This window comes from Stigmatopora nigra, chromosome 1 (assembly GCF_051989575.1).
Source record: "Stigmatopora nigra isolate UIUO_SnigA chromosome 1, RoL_Snig_1.1, whole genome shotgun sequence".
NCBI classification, from domain to species: domain Eukaryota; kingdom Metazoa; phylum Chordata; class Actinopteri; order Syngnathiformes; family Syngnathidae; genus Stigmatopora; species Stigmatopora nigra.
In genome coordinates this window covers 7,106,723-7,127,700 of record NC_135508.1, presented here as the reverse complement: position 1 = coordinate 7,127,700, position 20,978 = coordinate 7,106,723, and the positions used below count along the sequence as shown (strand labels likewise).

The following is a 20,978-nucleotide window of genomic DNA, read 5'->3' as shown; positions in this document are numbered from 1 at the left end:
ACAGGAAATTCAAAATACAATAACGGATAAGAAAATGCATTTACTTTTTGGGGGATTTTGTAACTTGGATCTTTTTTTGTATCTCGAGTCAGTCATTTGCATATGAAAAAAATCGTAATCTGAAACTTTCGTACCTAGAGGCGTTCGTAAGTCGTGGTATAACTGTAGTTCTTCTTTGCAAACTGCTTATCTGGCAACCCAAAAGAAATGGGATAAAAAGAAAATATTGCTTGTAAAAGCAGTTGTTATTGTAGTTGATAAACATAACCTTTCAAGTAATTTGCAATATCAGTGATGCCAAGATAAAGATTTTGGTTCTAGCAGCTTAATTGGTCCTGTTGAATATTTATTACAAGGAAGACCACCATTCACAATTCAATGTTGGATTATAAACAAATACTGTACATGCACTGTGCAGTGGAAATCATTATCCACGCCATATTGAGACAAAGCATGCTTCTCTCTCAAAATAAAAAAAAGAAACAAAAAAGAAAAAGGAAAAGACAAACATTTTCATGTATAGGATTTTGTCAATGAGGCGTTTTTTTCCTCAAAGCACAACTGTACATTTTGGCTTTGGAAGAAAATAATACATTTTTAAATCTATTAATAAGCCTGTTAGAGTAAATTGGTCTAATGTACTTTGAGCAAACTGACAAGGATTTGTGTATTTAAAGTAGGGGGTCTTATTGCAGGACAATTTCATATACAGTTACAGGACATATAGAGTATAAAACGACATATATATACTTTCTTCCTTTTCATTTTTGACAAAATGCTTCCTGTTAGAGATCATTTAGATTCATTCGCCAACATTATTTCAATAGGCCAGTATCCGGAAACATGACATTATTTTCTTCAAAGGGAGACATTTATATACAGTGATATTCCCATGCCTTTGAATAAATGAAAGATTTATATGGTCATCATTTATGTAACATCAGTAGAAATTGAAATCAAGTCAAGATATTACAAATTTTGAGTCTGATGCCAGATTGTGTCATGTTAAACTCTTCAAATGATTACAGATGAATCGAAGCACAGTGAGAATGTCAAGCCATCAAACCACTCGGTAAGAAAATCCCTCTTGCATTTTTGTGTTATTATCCAAAGAATACATTAATTTGTGATCTTTAACTGAACATAAAAAGTAGTCGGATCAGACTATGAGTAACAGAAATCAAAAACATACATACAGGAAGTACATAGATTCATGTACTGAGACCTGTGCACATGATTGGGAATGATGATTGTGTTTTCAACAAGAAGATTGCTACACTCTCCACACACCACTTACATTCCCTGTCCACAAGGAAATGTATTTGCAGAAACAGCCCATAACTGTATCGCCTATAGTCAGCTATTTGCACAAAAATATGCCTTTTTCAACTCCAAACTAGCAACTCTGTGGTATTTCTTAACCTAAATCAGCACTTCTAATTTGCTCATTAAAACGAATGACATGTATTTAGACCAGGGGTGGGCAAACTTTCGGGCCCGGGGGCCACATTGACTTTAAAAATTTGACAGATGGGTCGGGTCAGCACAAGATACGATACAAATAAAAAAGTGCATCCGTTAACAGTACATATGAAACATAAACAGCAAAAAAGGACTAAAGTATTAACATATTCATCACTCATCATTCAAGTAAAAAGTATAAAGTAAAAATTAAAGTAAAAAGGAATGTATTAAGAAATATTAAAATGGAATTTAAAAGAAAGATAGAGGGGCTGTAAAACATAAAAAAACAATTAACACAAAAAAGCGATATATTACAGTCATGTGAGACTGATGTCATTTGAATTATAGGCAAAGCTTAGTTCCATTTAAATGACTTGAACTATTTGTGTCTTGATAGCTTGACATGACATTGACGAAAAAATCATGCGTGTATAACTTTGGATCTCAGGTACACCTGGTAACAATCAAAAGCAATTAGTACTTAGAAACACAATAACAACATTTTAAATCAGACACTTTTCCACAAATACAGGGACACATTATGGAAATAATGGAGTATTTCTTGTGCAGTCCTCTAAACACAATCTTATTATATAGGAATGTTATTCTTATTTTTCAAACACTAATATATCTTGTACAACAGATGATTTCTACCCAACTTTACATTTTTTAAGTCAACTCAGACTGAGTAATTTACATATTTTATGCTATTTTTCTTAAATAAACCTTTGAAAAATGAATTTTTATATATGAATTCTTATGGTAAATGATCAAAAGTGTGCAAAAAAGCAGATTGCAGCATACCTGTCGCTCTTGTTCTAGCAATTTGTAACACTCATAATTGACAGAGAGTGAACGCCAAAGCTGCAAATTGTCATATTTTTGGCCATTGAAGGTTTTTTGAATGAAAATAATCAGTAAAAGCTTTGAAAGACTGCTCTCCCCTTACAGGCTGCATATTTGTGGTCTGAAACAAAAATATACAGCAGCATAAATGTATTTTTTTCCTTTTTAGGATCAAAATCAGCACATAAAAAAAACAAGTGTAAAATACAAGGGAATTGTATTATATGAATGGCTTTTGCTAATAATACAGTGTTCCCTCGGTTATCGTGGTTAATGGCGACCGGGACCACTAGCGATAAGTGAATTTCTACTAAGTAGGTATTCCTCTTCAAAAATGCTTAATTTGAACTTAATTCAAATTTCTATCTTTATTTTTTTAATATATTTTTTTAATTGTTTATTTATTTTTATTTTTTTTACCCCCCTGTATACAGTACACCATAGAGAAAATGGGTAGAGAGAGTGAAATTCATGTTATAACAAAAAACTGTAATATGTTGTTTCAATGTAATATTTGTATTTTTTTCCGCAAAGCTCTGAGTCTGCGGTAACTGAACCGCGAAGTAGCGAGGGAACACTAGCTGATGAACGTCACTCCCTGCAGTAATGTCCATGTATTGGTTGCTTGGCATATGCCAATCATATGCCTAATGAACAAAATAGGAATATTATTAGATCATAGTGTTGCACTTTGTAGGATCTAAGAATCTTTCCTGGTTAACCATTGGTTCTTTGATTTGTTCCCAATTGAATTCTGTTCATTAATGCCGTTTCAAGTTAGTCTTCACACACACTACACTGGCTTGGATGAAAAGGGTCAAGATATTTAAAAAAAAACAAAAATGAATGGAAGCATCTGGGAAATATCTATAAGACTACAGAATGGAAAGCTTGCAAGCATCTTTGGTCAGCAAATGATTATCTTTTCATCACCTATCCGTCTACAATTAAAGTTCCACAAAACCTTGTCAAATGATTGTCCTTCCTCGTCTGGCCTTAGCAAATCTGATGAATTGATTTTTCGACAAATATTATGCTCAATGTATGAAAAGAGCTGGAGGACTTACAGGTTGAATTTTCCGTCATTTTTGTCATTGACAAAAAATATGTCTGTTTCTTCATAGCAAATGTCTTGGACAGACCATCTGAAAAATACCTCTGTCCATTCCGAGACGTTCTTCTTTTCGTGCCAGTTCATCTGGTGCCGATATTCTTGTATTGGCACAGTAGCAGGTTTTTAAAAGTCTTTTTGAAAGTGGCATTGCAAAGGGCATAACAAGCCGGATTGATGGTGGAGTTGACGTAGCATAGCCAATAGCCGATGGCCCACACGGTGTCGGGAACGCACGACTGGCAGAAAGTAGAAATCAGCACCATGACGTTGTAGGGGGTCCACGTAATGATGAAAGCCAGCAAGATGGCAAAGATCGTCTTGGTCACCTAAAAGGTGAGCAAAGGGCAGACATTAAAGAAAAACAATGAAATGAAATGCAAGAAGATTGAAAAGTAGGCTTTCAATCATTTCTACTGTCCATGCAAGCGGCGTTGTTTTCATTTAACAGGCTGAAGATAAGAAAGCTAAAGAAAGATTGGCCGTTGATTTCAATGAAGGCTATCAAAAACGGCCTGTTTTTGCAGATGAAACCACTTGTGAGTTGATATGAACTTGCCGGAGGCGCAATCCATATTCAGAAACTTCAGGTTGTCCATAGTCTCTTTGAATAAAACTTCTTATTTTAGTTTATCCTGACCAAAGGGTTTAACATTTTTCTCTTACCATTGGATATGTGAGCTACCAATATTAACATTACCATATTTTCACGACTATAAAGCGCACTTAAAAGTCTTAAATTTTCACCAAAATAGACAGTGCGCCTTATAATCCAGTGCGCCTTATATATGGAAAAAACGGAAAACCAAAAACGAAAAACCACCACTGTCGGATATTAAAAACACACAAACGCCTGAACGGAAACAATACTGTTAAATATGCAGATGCCATCTTAGTTTACAAAATCTTCCACCATATAGCTCCTCCCACACTGCAAGATTTTATACAAAAAAATCCAAAACATCAACAATGGCTGGCTCTAGAGGTGACTGTGTAGTGATTGCTTCATACCTGGAAGTCAATAGCAATTGCCGTATTTTCACGACTATAAGGCGCACTTAAAAGTCTTAAATTTTCTCCAAAATAGACAGTGCACCTTATAATACAGTGCGCCTTATAATACAGTGCGCCTTATATGTGGAAAAAATGTCATTCATTGAGGGTGCGCCTTATAGTCGTGAAAATACGGTACTACTTGAGTGCAAGCAACTAGAATCCAAAAGCTTGAAAAAATATGTCCGGAATTTGACAAAAACCCTCCCGTGGCCAGCGTTATTTCCAATGGAGATCCCCGACACGTACCTTCTTCTCTCTGGCGGCCATCTGTCTTTTCCGCTTCACTTGGCTCCGAGCGATGCTCGCAAATTTCCTTGCGACGGTCCTAGGGCGGCTGATGGGGATGGAGTGCCTCTCGGCGCCCTCCACTGGCGGGACGATCTCGATCGCCGTGATGCATTCGTCGCCGGCCTGTTTGGTTACGATCTTTATCTTGGACCATCTCGAGTTAGAAACGATTTTAGACGTAGAGGGATTTGTCAAACTTGCTGTAACTGGGTTGGAGTTAGTTGGAGCCTTTCAGAAAACATAAAGAAAGAAAGAGAAATGACGGTGCTGCATCAATCACGCCTTAGTAGAACATTGTCCAATGTAAAATAGGAAATAATACGCAAAGTCTTACCTCAGGTATCACATCATTGCTGGCTTTTGGTTCTGTTGGGGGAATAAAAGCGGTGGACGAATCATTGGAGCTCTCCTTTTCCTCCTAAACAAGATAGACATATGTCCAGAGAGCTAGCCAGACATCGACTGTACAAGTGGAGTAATACGCACGAGGCGCAAAGTCAAAGCTGCCAATTTAAGTGCTTGTCCGCTATATTGACTGAATGAGAACCCTGACTTCACTGCTCACACACACTATGTTGTTCTAACTAACTGCTCGTAGGTGGTCAAACACTGCTAGACACTATCAATGAGAGGAAGATGAGCTATAAGTACGAGAAGTGGTCTTTAAAATCTGAATTTTTGAAAGGATTTGTCAGTCAGAGGAGCACAAAATTGGAAGGAGTGCCATGAATGAATGTATTTTCCTAGTGACCGGACGTTTGGACACCGTTTTTTTGGTCGCTGGTCAAATAAATGGTTACAGAGTTTACAATTGAAACCAGCTCTCAAAATTATATTCATTAGAGAGTTTAATATCTAAATATCTACCGTTTTCAACAGTACTTGGATATTAAACAGTACTTAAACATTAAACAGTTCTTAGATATTAAACAGTACTTAGATATTAAACAGTACTTAGATAATAAACAGGACTTAGATATTAAACAGTACTTCGATATTAAACTCTCTCTCATCTTCTGATTCTTGATAAGTGCTTACTGGGAGGAATTAGAGGTTGTAAACATTAGCTTTCAAACTTGTATAAAAGTGTGGTATTTCATTTCTTCATCAAGCATTTACAACTAAAGTCGTAAGGGAAGTTCTATTCATGACGCCGGGTGAATAAAAAAATCACTTATGACCAAATTCCGTTTATTGTGGTCCCTTTTCTTTCTCCTCTCACACAAATAATTTTCACTTAATTAACTATTTAATTAATTAACTACTCCTTTTGCTTAGTTTAGATTAGATGAGATTATAACATTATTTCATCCTGTATTTGGGAAATTTCCTTGGTTTTAGTAGCAAGACAGACACAGAAGACATTGTAGACCTAGTTAAAAAAAACTAGAGCCACACACAGAAAGTCCATGATGGGCTCCATCTTAATCTAAGCTCAACGGTATATAAAAAAAACATGAATGGACGGATGTTCAAATAGGCAAACTCTAAGTACTTCCTCAATAAAGACGGACTGAGAGACGAACCTGCGTTGTGAGCCCAGGACTGGGTTGAGCCGACGTCTGCTGTCCATCTGCTTTGGTTGCCCCCACTCTGCCGTTCTTCACAGCCTCTTCAACAGTGGCCGTCGAGTCCAAACTCACATTGGGGGTCAAACGGGGACTGGTCCGAGGACAAGGTTCATTATTGTTGTTCTGCATGTGGCTCTTAGTCAAACCGGGTGCTCTGGGAAAATAAAGAACCTAATGAATACTAATCACAACATCCAATTAATCCTGCTATGTACATATATATATATATATATCATTTGATCAAAAGAAAATTTTACTTTGATCCTTTCTTCTCCTTTTTGTCAGGTTTTTGTTTGGAAACCCTGCTCCTGGATGCCAGCGAGATATGGATGTACAGCACAGTCATAATTATGACTGGAAGGTAGAACGCCGCGATGGCTGTGCCAAATGTTGCCACAGGGTTTGACAGGAACTAAAACATACAAACATATTTATTATTTGATGGACATGCAATCGTCCTTTTGTGGAAAAAAAATTTCATCAAAGTGAGAGCTGAAAAGCTGACAAATATAACAAAGCACATCTAAGAGAAGATCCTTTCCAACATTATTAGATTTTCAAAGCAAACCCCTTGGCTAAATGTCCAATTCATTCTAACAGGGAATTTTGGTAGCGAAGGATTGCTACCAGCCCTTACGTTGAAATTGGATTGGAAGTTCGATCAATGACACTACAACATAATTATTTAAAGGCAGCAAGTGGTAATACTCAATGAAATTGATTTGCCTTTTATAACTGTTAATGGCAGCTACTGAATTAAATAATAGGAAATATTAAAAATTAACTACTTCAAGGTGTTATTGGCATCTTAACTAAGTTTCCTTTCTGTTTTGATTCATTTTAATTGAATTACATTTGTTTTTTAAAAGTATTATGTACAGTAATCCCTCGATTATCACGGTTAATGTAGACCAGACATGGCCGCGATAAATAAAAAAAATCTGCGATGTAGTGAAACCGTGAAAGTTGATGCCGCAATATTCAAGGGATTACTGTACATGTCATTGGATCATTATAGTTGAGACCTGCCATTTTGGGTCCTGTAGGTTTTTTTTTATCAATTAAAAATGTCATTTGTAATTATATTTTATTGAAATAAAAGTAAATAAAAAAAATTCGAGTTTCTGTCTGTGGTCAGTATGTACAGTGAATACATACTTTTACAAACACATGGGAAATGTTGCCACATCTCATACTGATTGGGTCAAAGCATGCGAAACTCTTAAGTTCCACTCTCACTCTCTTTGGTTCCTCAGAGTACAGCAAACTGGTAAATAATGTTGGCTTATGCTGCCTTCATTGTCTCGTGTATTGTTTCAAACATATTTAGAAACTTTTCGTTCAATAGCACAGTTTTTTTTTTTTTACATTGAACTATTTTAATTAAACTGTACAACTATTGTGTGTAAAACATTCCTCATAGCAAGGGTTGGGAACCTTTTTGAGGAAGAGAGCCATAAACAATTCATATTTTCTAATGTTATTCCTTGAGAGTAAACTCCGAATTTAAAAGTCAAAATACATGTAAATGGTTGTTTTTTATTTTAGTAATTTCACTACTTTTAAAGTGGAAAAAATGAATACTTTTGACAACATTCTTATGCAGTTGCCAATCAATGAGAGAATGCATTCCAGAAGAGTCCACTGCAAAAAAATGAAGATTAAAGCAGTTCTAGATGTAGTATCTCAGTTCTGTCAGCAGCGGGTTCTATATTTTAGCTCACAGGTTAGCGAAGAGCCAGATGCACCCATCAAAAGAGCCACATGTGGCTCCCGAGCCATAGGTTCCCTACCCCAGCCCTATTGTCATAAAACGACATGTTCATATATACTGTTTAAGCATTCTTTCAGGAGTGTCCTTTCTTTCAAATATTTTTTTTGACCGTAATAGACTTTTTCAGGAGTAATTAGGATTTTAATGTGCATTTTGCAGGTGTTTGGAAAGGATATCCGGGCAAAATTACTTTCTGATCGTTCCAAAAAGATCATTCGACTCCTAGCCTCTCAAGGACTCCGCCATCTGCGATTGGCATTCATGCTTATTTGGAGTTAAAATGAAGAGATTTAATTTGAGACAATTGCACATTCTCCCCAAAAGAGTACTGTTTTCTGAACATACCTGTATATAACACTCTCCAGGTGGCACTGTCCGCTGCCCAACGATGAACTGCCAAAACAAGATGGCGGGAGCCCAGAGGATGAAAGATAAGATCCAGGCGGCTGCAATCATTAAGCCTGCCATCTTTGTCGTCCTTCTGGCAGGGTACGTGAGGGGCTTGGTGACGCAAAAGTAGCGATCAAAACTGATAATCAACAGGTTCATTACAGATGCGTTGGACACCACATAATCTAAAGCCAGCCACAGGTCGCAGACCACGGGTCCGAGTGGCCAGTGTCCCACGATGATATAAACTGTGTACAAATTCATGCTAAAGATCCCAATGATCAGGTCAGCGCATGCCAATGAGAACAAGAAATAGTTATTGACAGTTTGTAGGTGGCGGTTGACCTTTATGGAAAGCATGACTAAAATGTTCCCCGTGACTGTCACAAGGCTGAGTGAGCCAGTGACCAAGGCGATGAAAAACATCTCCACCGCCTTGTAGGGACTGCCGGCTCCCACTCCGTTGTCCTCTGGCGAGCAGAACAACGAATCGTTGGTGGACAAGTCGCAGGTTTGGTTGGCCGACGGGTCGCCGGACTGGTTGACCGAGGAGCCTGTTAGCATGAAAGGAAGATGGCCGGTCAGTTATTCGGAAAGACAGTCAGGCAAGTTTTTAAGTCAGGGGTCTCAAACTGGTTCCAGTCCGTGACCGGACGTTTGGTCGCCGGTCTTTTGGTCCCTTTGGTCGCCGGTCTTTTGGTCGCCAGTCAAATGTACTTAGATATTAAACTGTACTTAGTATTAAGTCTCACGAATATAATTTTGAGAGCTGGCTTCAACAGTAAACTCTTTGTCACCATTTGACCGGCGACCAAAAGATCTGCGACCAAACGTCCGAGCACTGTTGCAATCAGGTGCTACGTATTGGTTAAAGCACTGGATGGATTTGAACAAAGACCAGGACCCAGCTATATTCTACAGATGTATAAGACATTTAAATTGGAAATTTGGTACTTTTTCAAAATGGTTGCTTCCAAAAGTGATAATATTTGGGGATTTCGGGAGTTTAGGGAGAGAGTCCAGGACTTTGCCTTGTATTTATGGGTAAACTCTTGAAATTCCAGAGTAGTTGGCTGCTCTGCTATAGGCTAAAGTCTATCCTGGCTAAGTACTCTTTAATTTCAAATGATTTCTATATGCAACTTTTTATTTTTCATTGCCAAAACTGTGTGGCCAACACAAAAATTGCCTTACAACTGACTGGCAACCAGTTTTTGATGAAGTCTGCCTTTCACCAAAAGTCAGCTGGGATAGGCCCTAGTACCCTGACACAAATAAGTCGTGTTGAATATGAATGAATACAGGCAGTTAGCATACATATTTTTGAGGCAGTAATATTGGCTGTTAATAGCTGAAACTTAAAATATAGCAGTACTTATGCATCTTTATTAAAAGATAATTGTGTAACTCTGTTACTACCCTGTAAACATTTTAATCTCCGAGTTGAATATAGGGTCGTATTTCTTCTTTGATAAATAATGACGTTGACCCAAAAATGCAGCATCATGAGATTTTGTAGCATGTGATGAATACAATAGAATTGAAATGCACAATGGCGCACAAATTGGTAATGAATAATGTAATATTGAACATTTACAAGGAATGTGTAAATAAACAAGGGCACAGCTGAAGTTATAATCGCTCTGCACAATAAATATATTCGCTTGGTGCTTTGAAGTTTTGATACATATTTTTCTGGAACATGCTGAGTCAAGTTCTTCCAAGCAATTTAACAATGAGACTGCTTTCCCATGATACCATTCAGCGGATGTATTATAAGTGAAGAACAAAGTCAGCAGGAGATGAAGAGCAATGAGCCCAATTTTTTTCTTTCTTTTTTAAACATGGACTCATATTTTTTTCATTATATTTACTCATATTTTTCAGAATTATTCAGTAAGGGCCAAGAGGCATTATGTACCGGAATTATGTTATTGTTATTGTTGGTTCTAATGCGATGTCATTTCAGATTAAACATCTCCTCGAAGTTACGCTGCTTGCGGAAATAATTGCGGTACTAATATTTGTCGTTTATTATCGGGTGGAAATTTGACATGTTTAACTAATGCCTCGAAAAGTGAAGATTAGGAGCAAAGTAGTTCCAAAATTCATACACAATCACATTAGTATAAATGCTTTTCTCAGCAATTCCTCTGAACGAGAACGAGTAGAGAAAAAAAAACATTGTTTTAGCGTGCACGGTCACTGGAAACAAAAAAAAAATCCTTTTGCACTCTCAAGCAGTCAAACTGACAGTCCAAGTTCAATATGCAAATGAAGCAGTCAGCAATTTACCGCATGCTTAGATTACCGTCCAGAAAAAGTTCAGCGTTGTACTGCAGCAGAAGTCACTTCAAAGTGTTTGTTTTTGGGGGGTTTGTTTGTTTGTTTTTTTCCTCACAAAAACTTGTTAGGGATGAAAATAGCATTTTCTAACTCAATGTGTAATTCTTAAATATGAAAATGTATGTAAAACTAAGAATTATTTTTGGGGAAATCATTTAAAATTAAGATGTATCCTCATTGTTGAGCATTAGTCTATAATATAATAATAGAGTTTATATACAAGCATTTTGTCGTCATTCATTCAATCATTTTCCATACACTTATCGTCACATGGGTCTTAAGGGGTGCTGCAGCCTATCCCAGGCTACTCTGGGCATATATTATTAACAAAAAAGACCATTGTGTTTATCTTATATATATTTATATAGGTCTTCATTAAGTATGTCAGTGTCATTAGCTATAGAAGAAATGGGCAAACTACGGCCCACGGGCCACATACGGCCCCATTAGGCATCTTTTTTAAATGACATTTTAATATTTCTTAATACATTCCTATTTACTTTACTTTGTACTTTATACTTTTTACTTTAATGATGAGTGATGAGTGGGTTAATACTTTAGTCCTTTTTTTCTGTTTATGTTTCATATGTACTGTTAACGGATGCACTTTTTTATATGTATCGTATCATGTGCTGACCCGGCCCATCTGTCAAATTTTTAAAGTCAATGTGGCCCCCGGGCCCAAAAGTTTGCCCACCCCTGAGCTATAATAAAGGTCCTTCATAAATGAGTTTGTCACTAGTAAATGTCCAATCCATTTGAAGTGGAAGAATTGGCAGCAATTGTCGGTCAAAGGGATTGGCCGTATGCCGACATCAAAGGTATATAGTTGTTATTTTTTCATCTTTGAGTCATGTTGGTCATTCCTTAGTTCAAAACACATCCGGAAGTTGTTGTTTTTTTAACCATTCATCTATGTTTGAGAAGGCGTCAAATCTCTGCCATCCGCCGATGGCAGTCAAAGACAATTTTTGGGGGTCTGCAACCATCACACTCCTCTAGTTCAAAGAGCGGATGAGGCAGTTTAGTTAGGTGAACAGTCAGCAAAAATTAAACCTGCGTTCGAGATGAAAGCTCATTATACTTGTGGCGTATGCCTCATAAAATTAAAGGTCCCTTTTTCCTAAATGAAATGAATGCAGTTTGACGCAGTAGTGCATAGAAGAAAAATGAATAAAAAGTCGCATCAGACCTCCATTGTAGGCAGTAATGAGAAAAGATCAAAATCAGCAATAAACAATGTCATGATTGCAACTAGAAAACTCAATTTTGAGAGAAATAGCGTGGGAATGCAAACTAATCTATCTCTTAAGTCACTTGCTATAGGTTATATCCTTGTTAACTCGTGTCACTGCCATTGACAGCTGTGGATATCCAAAAATAATGACTGAATCAGTGAATTATCTTGCAAAATCTATAGATAGCCCTTCTTAAAGCGAGACTCTTATTAACAATTTCCATGGCCAGTCTGTACCGTATTTTCACGACTATAAGGCGCACCGCATTATAAGGCGCACCCTCAATGGATGACATTTTTCCATATATAAGGCGCACTGTATTCTAAGGCGCACTGTCTATTTTGGAGAAAATTTAAGACTTTTAAGTGCGCCTAATTGTCGTGAAAATATGGTAATTGCTATTGACTTCCAGGTATGAAGCACTCACTACATAGTCACCTCTAGAGCCAGCCATTGTTGATGTATTGGATATTTTTGTATAAAATCTTGCAGTGGGGGAGGAGCTATATGATGGAAGATTTAGGAAACTGAGATGGCATTTGCATATTTAACAGTATTGTTTCAGTTCAGGTGTTTGTGTTTTTTTAATATCCGACAGTGGTGGTTTTTCGTTTTTGGTTTTCTGTTTTTTTTCCATATATAAGGCGCACTGTCTATTTTGGAGAAAATTTAAGACTTTTAAGTGTGACTTATAGTCGTGAAAATACGGTATATTAACTACTTTTTCGACTCTCCCTTGAAATATTTTCATTTTGTTTCATAATGATTCCATAATTTACTTTAGAGTCACTGATATATTAGTTGTTTCTCATAGTATTATAGTAGTTTCTTTTTCATCTTTTACAATTCACCATAACAGTAGCAGGTTTGAATCTTAACAAAACAATATGCTTTCCTACAGTATGCTAAGACTTGTTTTCTCAGACCAAATAGTAGCATTGATCCTTGAATAGAGGATGGCTTTAGCCAAGACAACATCAGAGAAAGAAAAGCTGTGGGGGGGATGGGAAAGCCACGCGGATGTGTCTTAAGCATTCTAACTCGAAATCCATTTCAACATGAGATATATTTCACACAAACAAACATACACACACATGTTTTAGTTTGCGAAGTGCAATTTGTAGCTTAAGGAACAACTGAGAGTTGGTCATATTTTAGCCAGAGGCCTCCCTCTCTCTATGGAAGACACAAATAATGTGTCCCCAAGACTCTGCTGCACTCCAGCAGAGCACATCATAGCATTGCCAATCCATATTTCACAGTATGAAGCCAGCACCGCCCTGTGTGGATAGCGTGTGCATGGTTTAATATTAGATGTTCTCTTTGATATGTTCACAATGAGGTTCTTCTCCAACTCTATCTTTAGTATCGTCAATGTTGCTTTAGAGTTTCTCTTCAACCACAGAGTGATGTGGCTTATTTTAATACTTATGCGGGACACCCAAAACAGAGATTTTTTTTTAAAGACAATTCTTTTTGACAGTCCTGACTTCGCTATAATTCATTCCATATATTAATTTTGCCAGAGCTTATCCCAGCTGACTAGGAGCGATAGGGCGGGCTGAACACTAGACTGGTCGCCAGTCAGTCATGAGGTACACATACTGGGCTTGGACGTTTGGTCGCCGGTCTTTTGGTCACCAGTCTTTTGGTGGCCGGTCAAATGGTGACAGAGTTTACTGTTGAAACCAGCTCTTAAAATTATATTCATGAGAGATAGGTTAATATCTAAGAGAGAGAGTTTAATATCTAAGAGAGAGTTTAATATCTAAGAGAGAGAGAGTTTAATATCTAAGAGAGAGATAGTTTAATATCTAAAAGAAAGAGAGAGAGAGTTTAATATCTAAGAGAGAGATAGTTTAATATCTAAGTACTGTTTAATATCTAAGTACTGTTTAATATCAAAGTACTGTTTAATATCCAAGTACTGTTTAATATCCAAGTACTGTTTAATATCCAAGTACTGTTTAATATCCAAGTACTGTTTAATATCCAAGTACTGTTTATTATCCAAGTACTGTTTATTATCCAAGTACTGTTTAATATCTAAGTACTGTTTAATATCCAAGTACTGTTTAATATCAAGTACTGTTTAATATCCAAGTACTGTTTAATATCCAAGTACTGTTTAATATCTAAGTACTGTTTAATATCTAAGTACTGTTTAATATCTAAGTATTGTTTAATATCTAAGTACATTTGACCGGCGACCAAAAGACCGGCGACGAAACGTCCGGTCACGTCTCCATCATAGTCAGGTGGAAAAAAAACAAACACTGCACCATCCGGTGGCTAATTTATTCCAATTTCGAATACATCTTTCCCAGAAAAAAATAATGAAAAACGACCCATCAAGGTCCATCAGTCACCATTGCCAATTTCCATTTTAAGTTGCATTTAGCCAACCAGTGAACGTTGAATGTCTCTTGGCTATAATTAAAGAGGACATGTTATGGAAAAACTGACTTCTGGAACACTAGTATACAAATAGTTGGGTCTCCAGAGTGTCAAAATTATGCCAAGAAAAATTACTAAAAAGAGAATGCTTTGATGAGTTTGTAATGTCTGTGGAAACACACTATCTTATTTATACACTATATTCTCATGCCCAAAAGGATCCACAAACTCTAACTACAGTAATACCTTGAATTTGAGATACGAGTAAAATTGTGAAAAAATATTTACCTCGAGATACGAGACAAATTTTGAGATACGAACATACAAGAGAAGCTGTAAAAGTGTAAAAATGTTTTTCCATTGAAATATCCAGTTTTTGGTGTGTTTTTTCAGAGGGAAGGAACAAATTAATTTGTATTTAGTTCATGTCTATGAGAAAAGTTGATTTGAGATACGAGTAAATCGACATATGAGCTCGGTCTCGGAACGCATTAAACTCATATCTCAAGGTAATACTGAACAAAGTGCTGGTAAAAAAGGGCAACCAAAAACATATTCAAACTTATGGCATTAGAAACTCAGAGAAGTATTAATGCAAATTTCTACAGTTAATTTATGAGTCAAGTCACTGGTGTTAAAACGATTTTTTTTTTTTAAAAAAGCATACATTTTAAGATGCAACAATTTGTCAGGGTGTTTTTATTTTCAAGCAATCACTTTGAGGTCATTCCTAGGAAACCATCATGCTCCATCCTTGATGAGCTATTTTCAGAACCCCCTAGAAACGTCATTCTCTTAGATCTGACATGTTTCGCAAATATGTGGGAATGGCCAAGTACTCAAATAAAATCCACGTGACAAGCCTGCAATGAGATTGGAACTCAGACAAATTAACCACATGGACAGGAAACTCACAGATATTTTTCTAATTAAGACAAAATACTTAGTGACTGCACTTAAACAGATGTCTTTCTGCAGAGTAGGACAGTTACTAGTGGGAACAAAGGAAAAATATATATATTGTCGGCAGGTATTTACCCGTATTTTCAGGACTGTAAGGGGCACTGCATTATAAGGCACACTGCATTATAAGGCGCACTGCATTACAAGGCGCACTGCATTACAAGGCGCACTGCATTGTAAGGCGCACTGCATTGTAAGGCGCACTGCATTGTAAGGCGCACTGCATTATAAGGCGCACTGTATTATAAGGCGCACCCTCAATTAACAACATTTTTTCAATATATAAAGCGCACTGGATTATAAGGCGCCCTGTCTATTTTGGAGAAAATTTAAGACTTTTAAGTGCGCCTTATAGTGGTGAAAATACAGTACTTGTCCGAGAACTCATCACCTCCCATTAAATGCAAAAATCTATTAAATACCTGAAGTGAAAAAGACATTTTTGTCTACCCTCTTTTTACTTGCATTTAAATTGACAGGATGATTCAGAAATAGTTCTTGGTTCTACACTTCTTACTTCCGAGTATAAGCACTGGAACGTCAAACAGCAACAAAAATATAATGCAGAGTTATTGCAATTAGAACTTATTAACCACTTCCTGCATGCAGCTAGACAATCTGTAGTTTTTAATTAAATTAATGATGAGTATGGCAATAAATAAAACATCAGCAGCGTAAGCATAATATCTCCCTCCAATTGGCTTTCTCTACAATTTAACATTGCGACACAGCCGTCTAGTTAGTGAACATTATCTTTCCCAACATCTGCTGCTCTCACACGGAGGCCTCGGCGTTTACAAAACAACAAGTGACATGGAAACAGTGGTATCCTCCAAAACTGGGTCATTACAGTGTGAAACACGGTGGAAGATCACACATCATTACAGGTGCCGAGAGCTACTGGTAGACGTATTATGACGTAAAGGTGCTTTAACAGGGAGAAAGAACCAGTACAGAATGACGGGGAGTCATTATGGAGAATGTAATGTATGTTAGTAGGGGGAAATAAGCAATTTCTGCACCTCATTGTCGACAGGGGGTTTCTTAAGAGAGCTTTATTGGCTGTGGCAGAAGAAGAAAGCCTTGGGCGCCATTTTTTCTTGATCATCATAACTGGTGAATCACACCCATTGGCTACATTTACTAGATGCACGACAGTATTGCGGTGGAATGAAATACAATGATGTTTTTCAATGTGAATATTGATTTGTGATTTAAATCTGGATAATGTTGGGAGGAAAGCGTTCACATAGTGATTGATTGGCCATCTCCTCATGTGCTTTATGACTGGTACAATATAAAATATGTGTAATAATTCGTTTAAAAAGAGGGAAAAAAGGAAACCTTGGAGAGAAAATTGGGAAGAAAACACTTTCAGCTTTTTTTGTTCTATTTAATTAAGTCCTTATTGTGTATTTTTTGTGTTATGGACTGGAATGGAATGTTATTTTCTCTCGTTAATTCATAAAGTAAAACTAGATTGTTTTGAGAGGAAATTGATTAATGCCATCTCATTCATTTGAACTTTAAAAAAATATTTTTTTAGAGTGTTTAGAAGTGCAATTTTTTTTTTTATTCATTAAAATTTTTAACATTACTCACATAGGCCTGGATAAAATAAGGATGTGCTTGTGTGAAATATGATTTGAATGCCTGGGTGTCTTCGATAAGGACTTTCTTCTAGGTCAGGGGTGGGCAAACTTTTCGGCCTGGGGGCCCCATTGACTTTAAAATTTTGACAGATGGGCTGGGTCAGCACAAGATACGATAAAGATAAAAAAGTGCATCCGTTAACAGTACATATGAAACAAACAGAAAAAAGGACTAAAGTATTAACCCACTCATCACTCATCATTAAAGTAAAAAGTATAAAGTACAACGTAAAGTAAAAAGGAATGTATTAAGAAATATTAAAATGTCATTTAAAAAAAGATAGAGAGGCTGTAAAACACGAAAAACATGTAAGGGTGGACAGAGTTACTGCCACTGGCGAGACGGCGCCATCTTGGAAAAAAAATTTGGACAACGTCGGTGGGCCAGATTAAAAAGTCTCGTATGTGGCCCGCGGGCCGTAGTTTGCCCATGCCTGACTTAAGCCATTCATGGTTACTCCGAGAACAACAATAACAAAAAAAAAACTCATCTGAAGGGGTATTTTTTGATAAGTCATGTAGTGAATTATCACATATGGAGTGTAAAATATGATTTGGAAGCCTGGGTGTCCACGATAAGGACTTTCTTCTAGGTTCTCCTGGCTTCTTTTTGTTTCTCTCCTGAAAAATTGTCTTCTATTTTGACAGGGTCAGATTGGGGCCAGACTCATGTCAGCGAGGCTTGGTGAAAAGCGAAAAATATGAGCAGCTCATAAAGGGATGGCCATAGGTAAATGTCAGTTGAAATTTCGCAGGCCCTTGGCAGTATTATACACATCCACTAGCTGACTGGATCCACCGTTGAAAGACCTCCCGGCCACAGGGACCCTCACACCACACAAAACGCAGTTAAGCTGTATTTTGGTGATGGAGGTCATAATCTTTTTGCCATTTCTTTCAAAAGTAAAGCTAAAAAAAATGGTGAATCCTTGGAAGGCCTAGAGCCGAAAAGCACCGGATGTCGCCCACTGCTGCATGAGACGCTAACGCCTGCCACCCACAATGCGGGTAACCACTTAGAGGGGGCATCTTATGGTCGGAACAGGACCATTCTAGGGGACGTCACCCAACGCCCTTTTCAGACCCTTCTCCAAAAATCCTGGCATCTCGCACAAACAGTTTCTTGCTATAATTCCAAGAGTTTCATTTTCTGAACCACATTATCCTCATTTGCGTCGCAAGGGGTGCTGTAGCCTATCCCAGCTGACTCCGGGCCAAAGGCAGGGGACACCCTGAATCAATGTCCAGCCATAAAACTCCAAAATACACCACTCAAATGGTCTAAAATTATCCATATTTTCAGCACTGATCAATCCAGATACGTATTTCATGAATTAAGAATTAAATCAGTGAAACGACAAGGTTGTCTCTTTAAATAATGATGGGTAGAGTGCCTAATTATGCTGTGTGCCATCAACTGCATGGAAAACCGTTTAATTCTACCTGCCACAATATTTTAGAGGAATATCTAAATAACTTCTAAACAATGAAGTCATCTGGAGAAGAAAATGAATATTCCACATCTAAAGATGTGATGTAAGGGTTGAACCCTTCCATTTAGACATTAACAAAGACAAAAAAAAACAGAACCAAGGATCCACCGACTAGTAAAGTTAATTGCAGTCAATCTATTAAATCTATCGATCCCTCCATATAACATACTACACTATATAGTTTTACCCTGCTGAACTGAAAAGACGATACTCGACGCATCTCTCATTTCATTGCGCAATATTGTGCGTCCATTGGATTGCGCGCAAGATTCAGGACTACAGCCTGAAACCTCACACGCGCCCCACAAACACAATCACCCGCATTTTCACCAACACGCCCGGATTTAAGAGTAAAAAAAAGCCAAAATAAGGAAGATTTGAGACTCACCATTGAAGTTCCAGAGGGGCACAAGCCCTCCAACTCCATCACCGATGTTACTCATGTCGCATGTCCAATGTTTTCCAAGGCGTTCTTCCTCCTTCCTTCCTTCCTTCCCAGGTTGTTTTGCGTCCTCCCCCGTGCAAATGAACGATCCAGGTCGCTGGTTCCGAGACCACCTTTAATGGTGCGCGTTGGTCTTAGTCTTCGCACTCTGTGGATCCAATGGTACGCGCGTACCTGTCATGGTGTATCTCCGCATGCGTGACATCTACGATGGAATAAAGGAAGGAACTGAAGTCATGACAAACATTGCTTCAAATGTGTGTTTTGGAACAGAACGGAGAGAACGAAGCATGTGCGCCTGTTCCTGACTGAGTGAGCGGATTTTGCAGGAGCGCGTCGAGCGCGCGTGGCGAGAAGGGCGTGTGACGTCACGTGCCACCCTTTGTAACCAAAGTTTTTTTTAACAAAATAAAAAGGGAGACATGATTATTCCGAAAAGTAATTAATCTATTGCAGGGGTGGGTAAACTAGTCCTTTAGGGTCGTTGTGGGTGCAGGTTTTTGTTCCAACCAATCCAACACAAACACTTTGACCAATGAGATTTTTGCAGAAAACAAGAAGCACCTGACTGCAATTCACTGATTGCACTTGTAGGATACCAGATTGGCGAAAAGGTGTCCTCTTGATGGATTGGAATGAAAACCTGCACGCACTGTGGCCCTTTGTGGAATAGTTTGGACACCATTGGTTTAAACTCCTAAGACTCGGACTCCTGCAAGGCATGCATTAGTATTATTTTCTCTTTGATGTTTAGGCGAATCGGGACTTGATGAGTCTAAAAACAAAAAAAAATCTTTTTACATTATGTAGTATATGAGAAAAATGATGTCCACATATTAAATGGACGCCAGGTCATGTAGTCCAAAATTTAACATTGTAATCTTAGGAGAACCAAAGATGTGATGCCCACATGTGGTTTCCAGGTCATAGGCCATGGTGTCAAAGTGGCGGCCCGGGGGCCAAATCTGGCCCACTGCATCATTTTGTGTGGCCCGGGAAAGTAAATTATGAGTGGCGACTTTCAAATCAAATTAAGTTTCAGATCAAATTAAAATGAAGAGTATATATGTATATAAAATTTCCTGATTTTCCCCCTTTTAAATAATTGTATTTTTTTAATCAATCACTACACTCATGCAAAGTCAACGTGTTTTTAAGGGAATTGGCTAATATCTGACATAACTCTTGCTTGGGTTATATTCTCTTTTGAAAGTCAAAAGAACATAGGGCAGGCAATCCAGCGATATGAACATTTTCCCCATCTTATGACCAAAGTTAGCAAAAGGCTCAATCATCAGATAGCTAGAAAGATTATCTGTAGTGATTATCTTCCTAGTGCCTCTGTGCACATTAAACTGCTCCCATAAGCAAGATTCTTCAGAAACAGGCAAAGGCCAGATGATGAGACAGAAAAATAAGTATCTGCAATTTCCAAGAAAAACCAAGCTTCATTCAAGAGACAATATCGGCAGTTATACAAAAAAATCTGGGTTCAACACAACATGTTATTATCATACCCTGAGCCTGCTGTGCAGTTTGTTGCCTTATGTAACACGATTTAGTCGAGATATTATCATCTAAAGATCTTTCTATGCTTAAAAACATTCATCATCTGGGAGCTACCAAGAAAGTATAATGAGAAGAAACAGAACAGTGCATTTAGATTGAAATAAAATATCACATCTCAAAAGTTCCAAACAAGAGTCTTACCAATTAAGGTGCAAAAAGTTGGATTTGCTGGTGTCTGATAGGAAATCAATGGCTGCTCTCCATCTCCTTTCATCGGAGTTGGTGCTGAAAATATGTAAATTGTTAGAAGAATACCAATTTAGTGACAGATCCTTTTAGGTCAAAACTGACCACAAGTGCTAGACAGTGCTAAAAAGAAGAAGTAGCTTCATTATGAGAAGAAAAATGATAACTAGAGCAACTACATAACAAGTA

The 20,978-nt window shown here is 37.5% G+C and overlaps 1 protein-coding gene across 1 annotated transcript; it reads right to left on the bottom strand.

Annotated features, from left to right (window-relative positions):
• Window positions 1-325: 325 nt before the first annotated feature.
• Window positions 326-19,453, bottom strand: chrm4a (cholinergic receptor, muscarinic 4a). The gene is made up of 7 exons (XM_077728644.1): window positions 18,978-19,453; window positions 8,456-9,054; window positions 6,594-6,748; window positions 6,292-6,490; window positions 5,100-5,183; window positions 4,724-4,993; window positions 326-3,750 (listed from the first exon to the last, which is right to left on the bottom strand). The coding sequence occupies exons 1-7, from the start codon at window positions 19,030-19,032 to the stop codon at window positions 3,505-3,507; spliced, it is 1,608 nt and encodes a 535-aa protein (XP_077584770.1). The 5' UTR covers window positions 19,033-19,453; the 3' UTR covers window positions 326-3,504.
• Window positions 19,454-20,978: the final 1,525 nt, after the last annotated feature.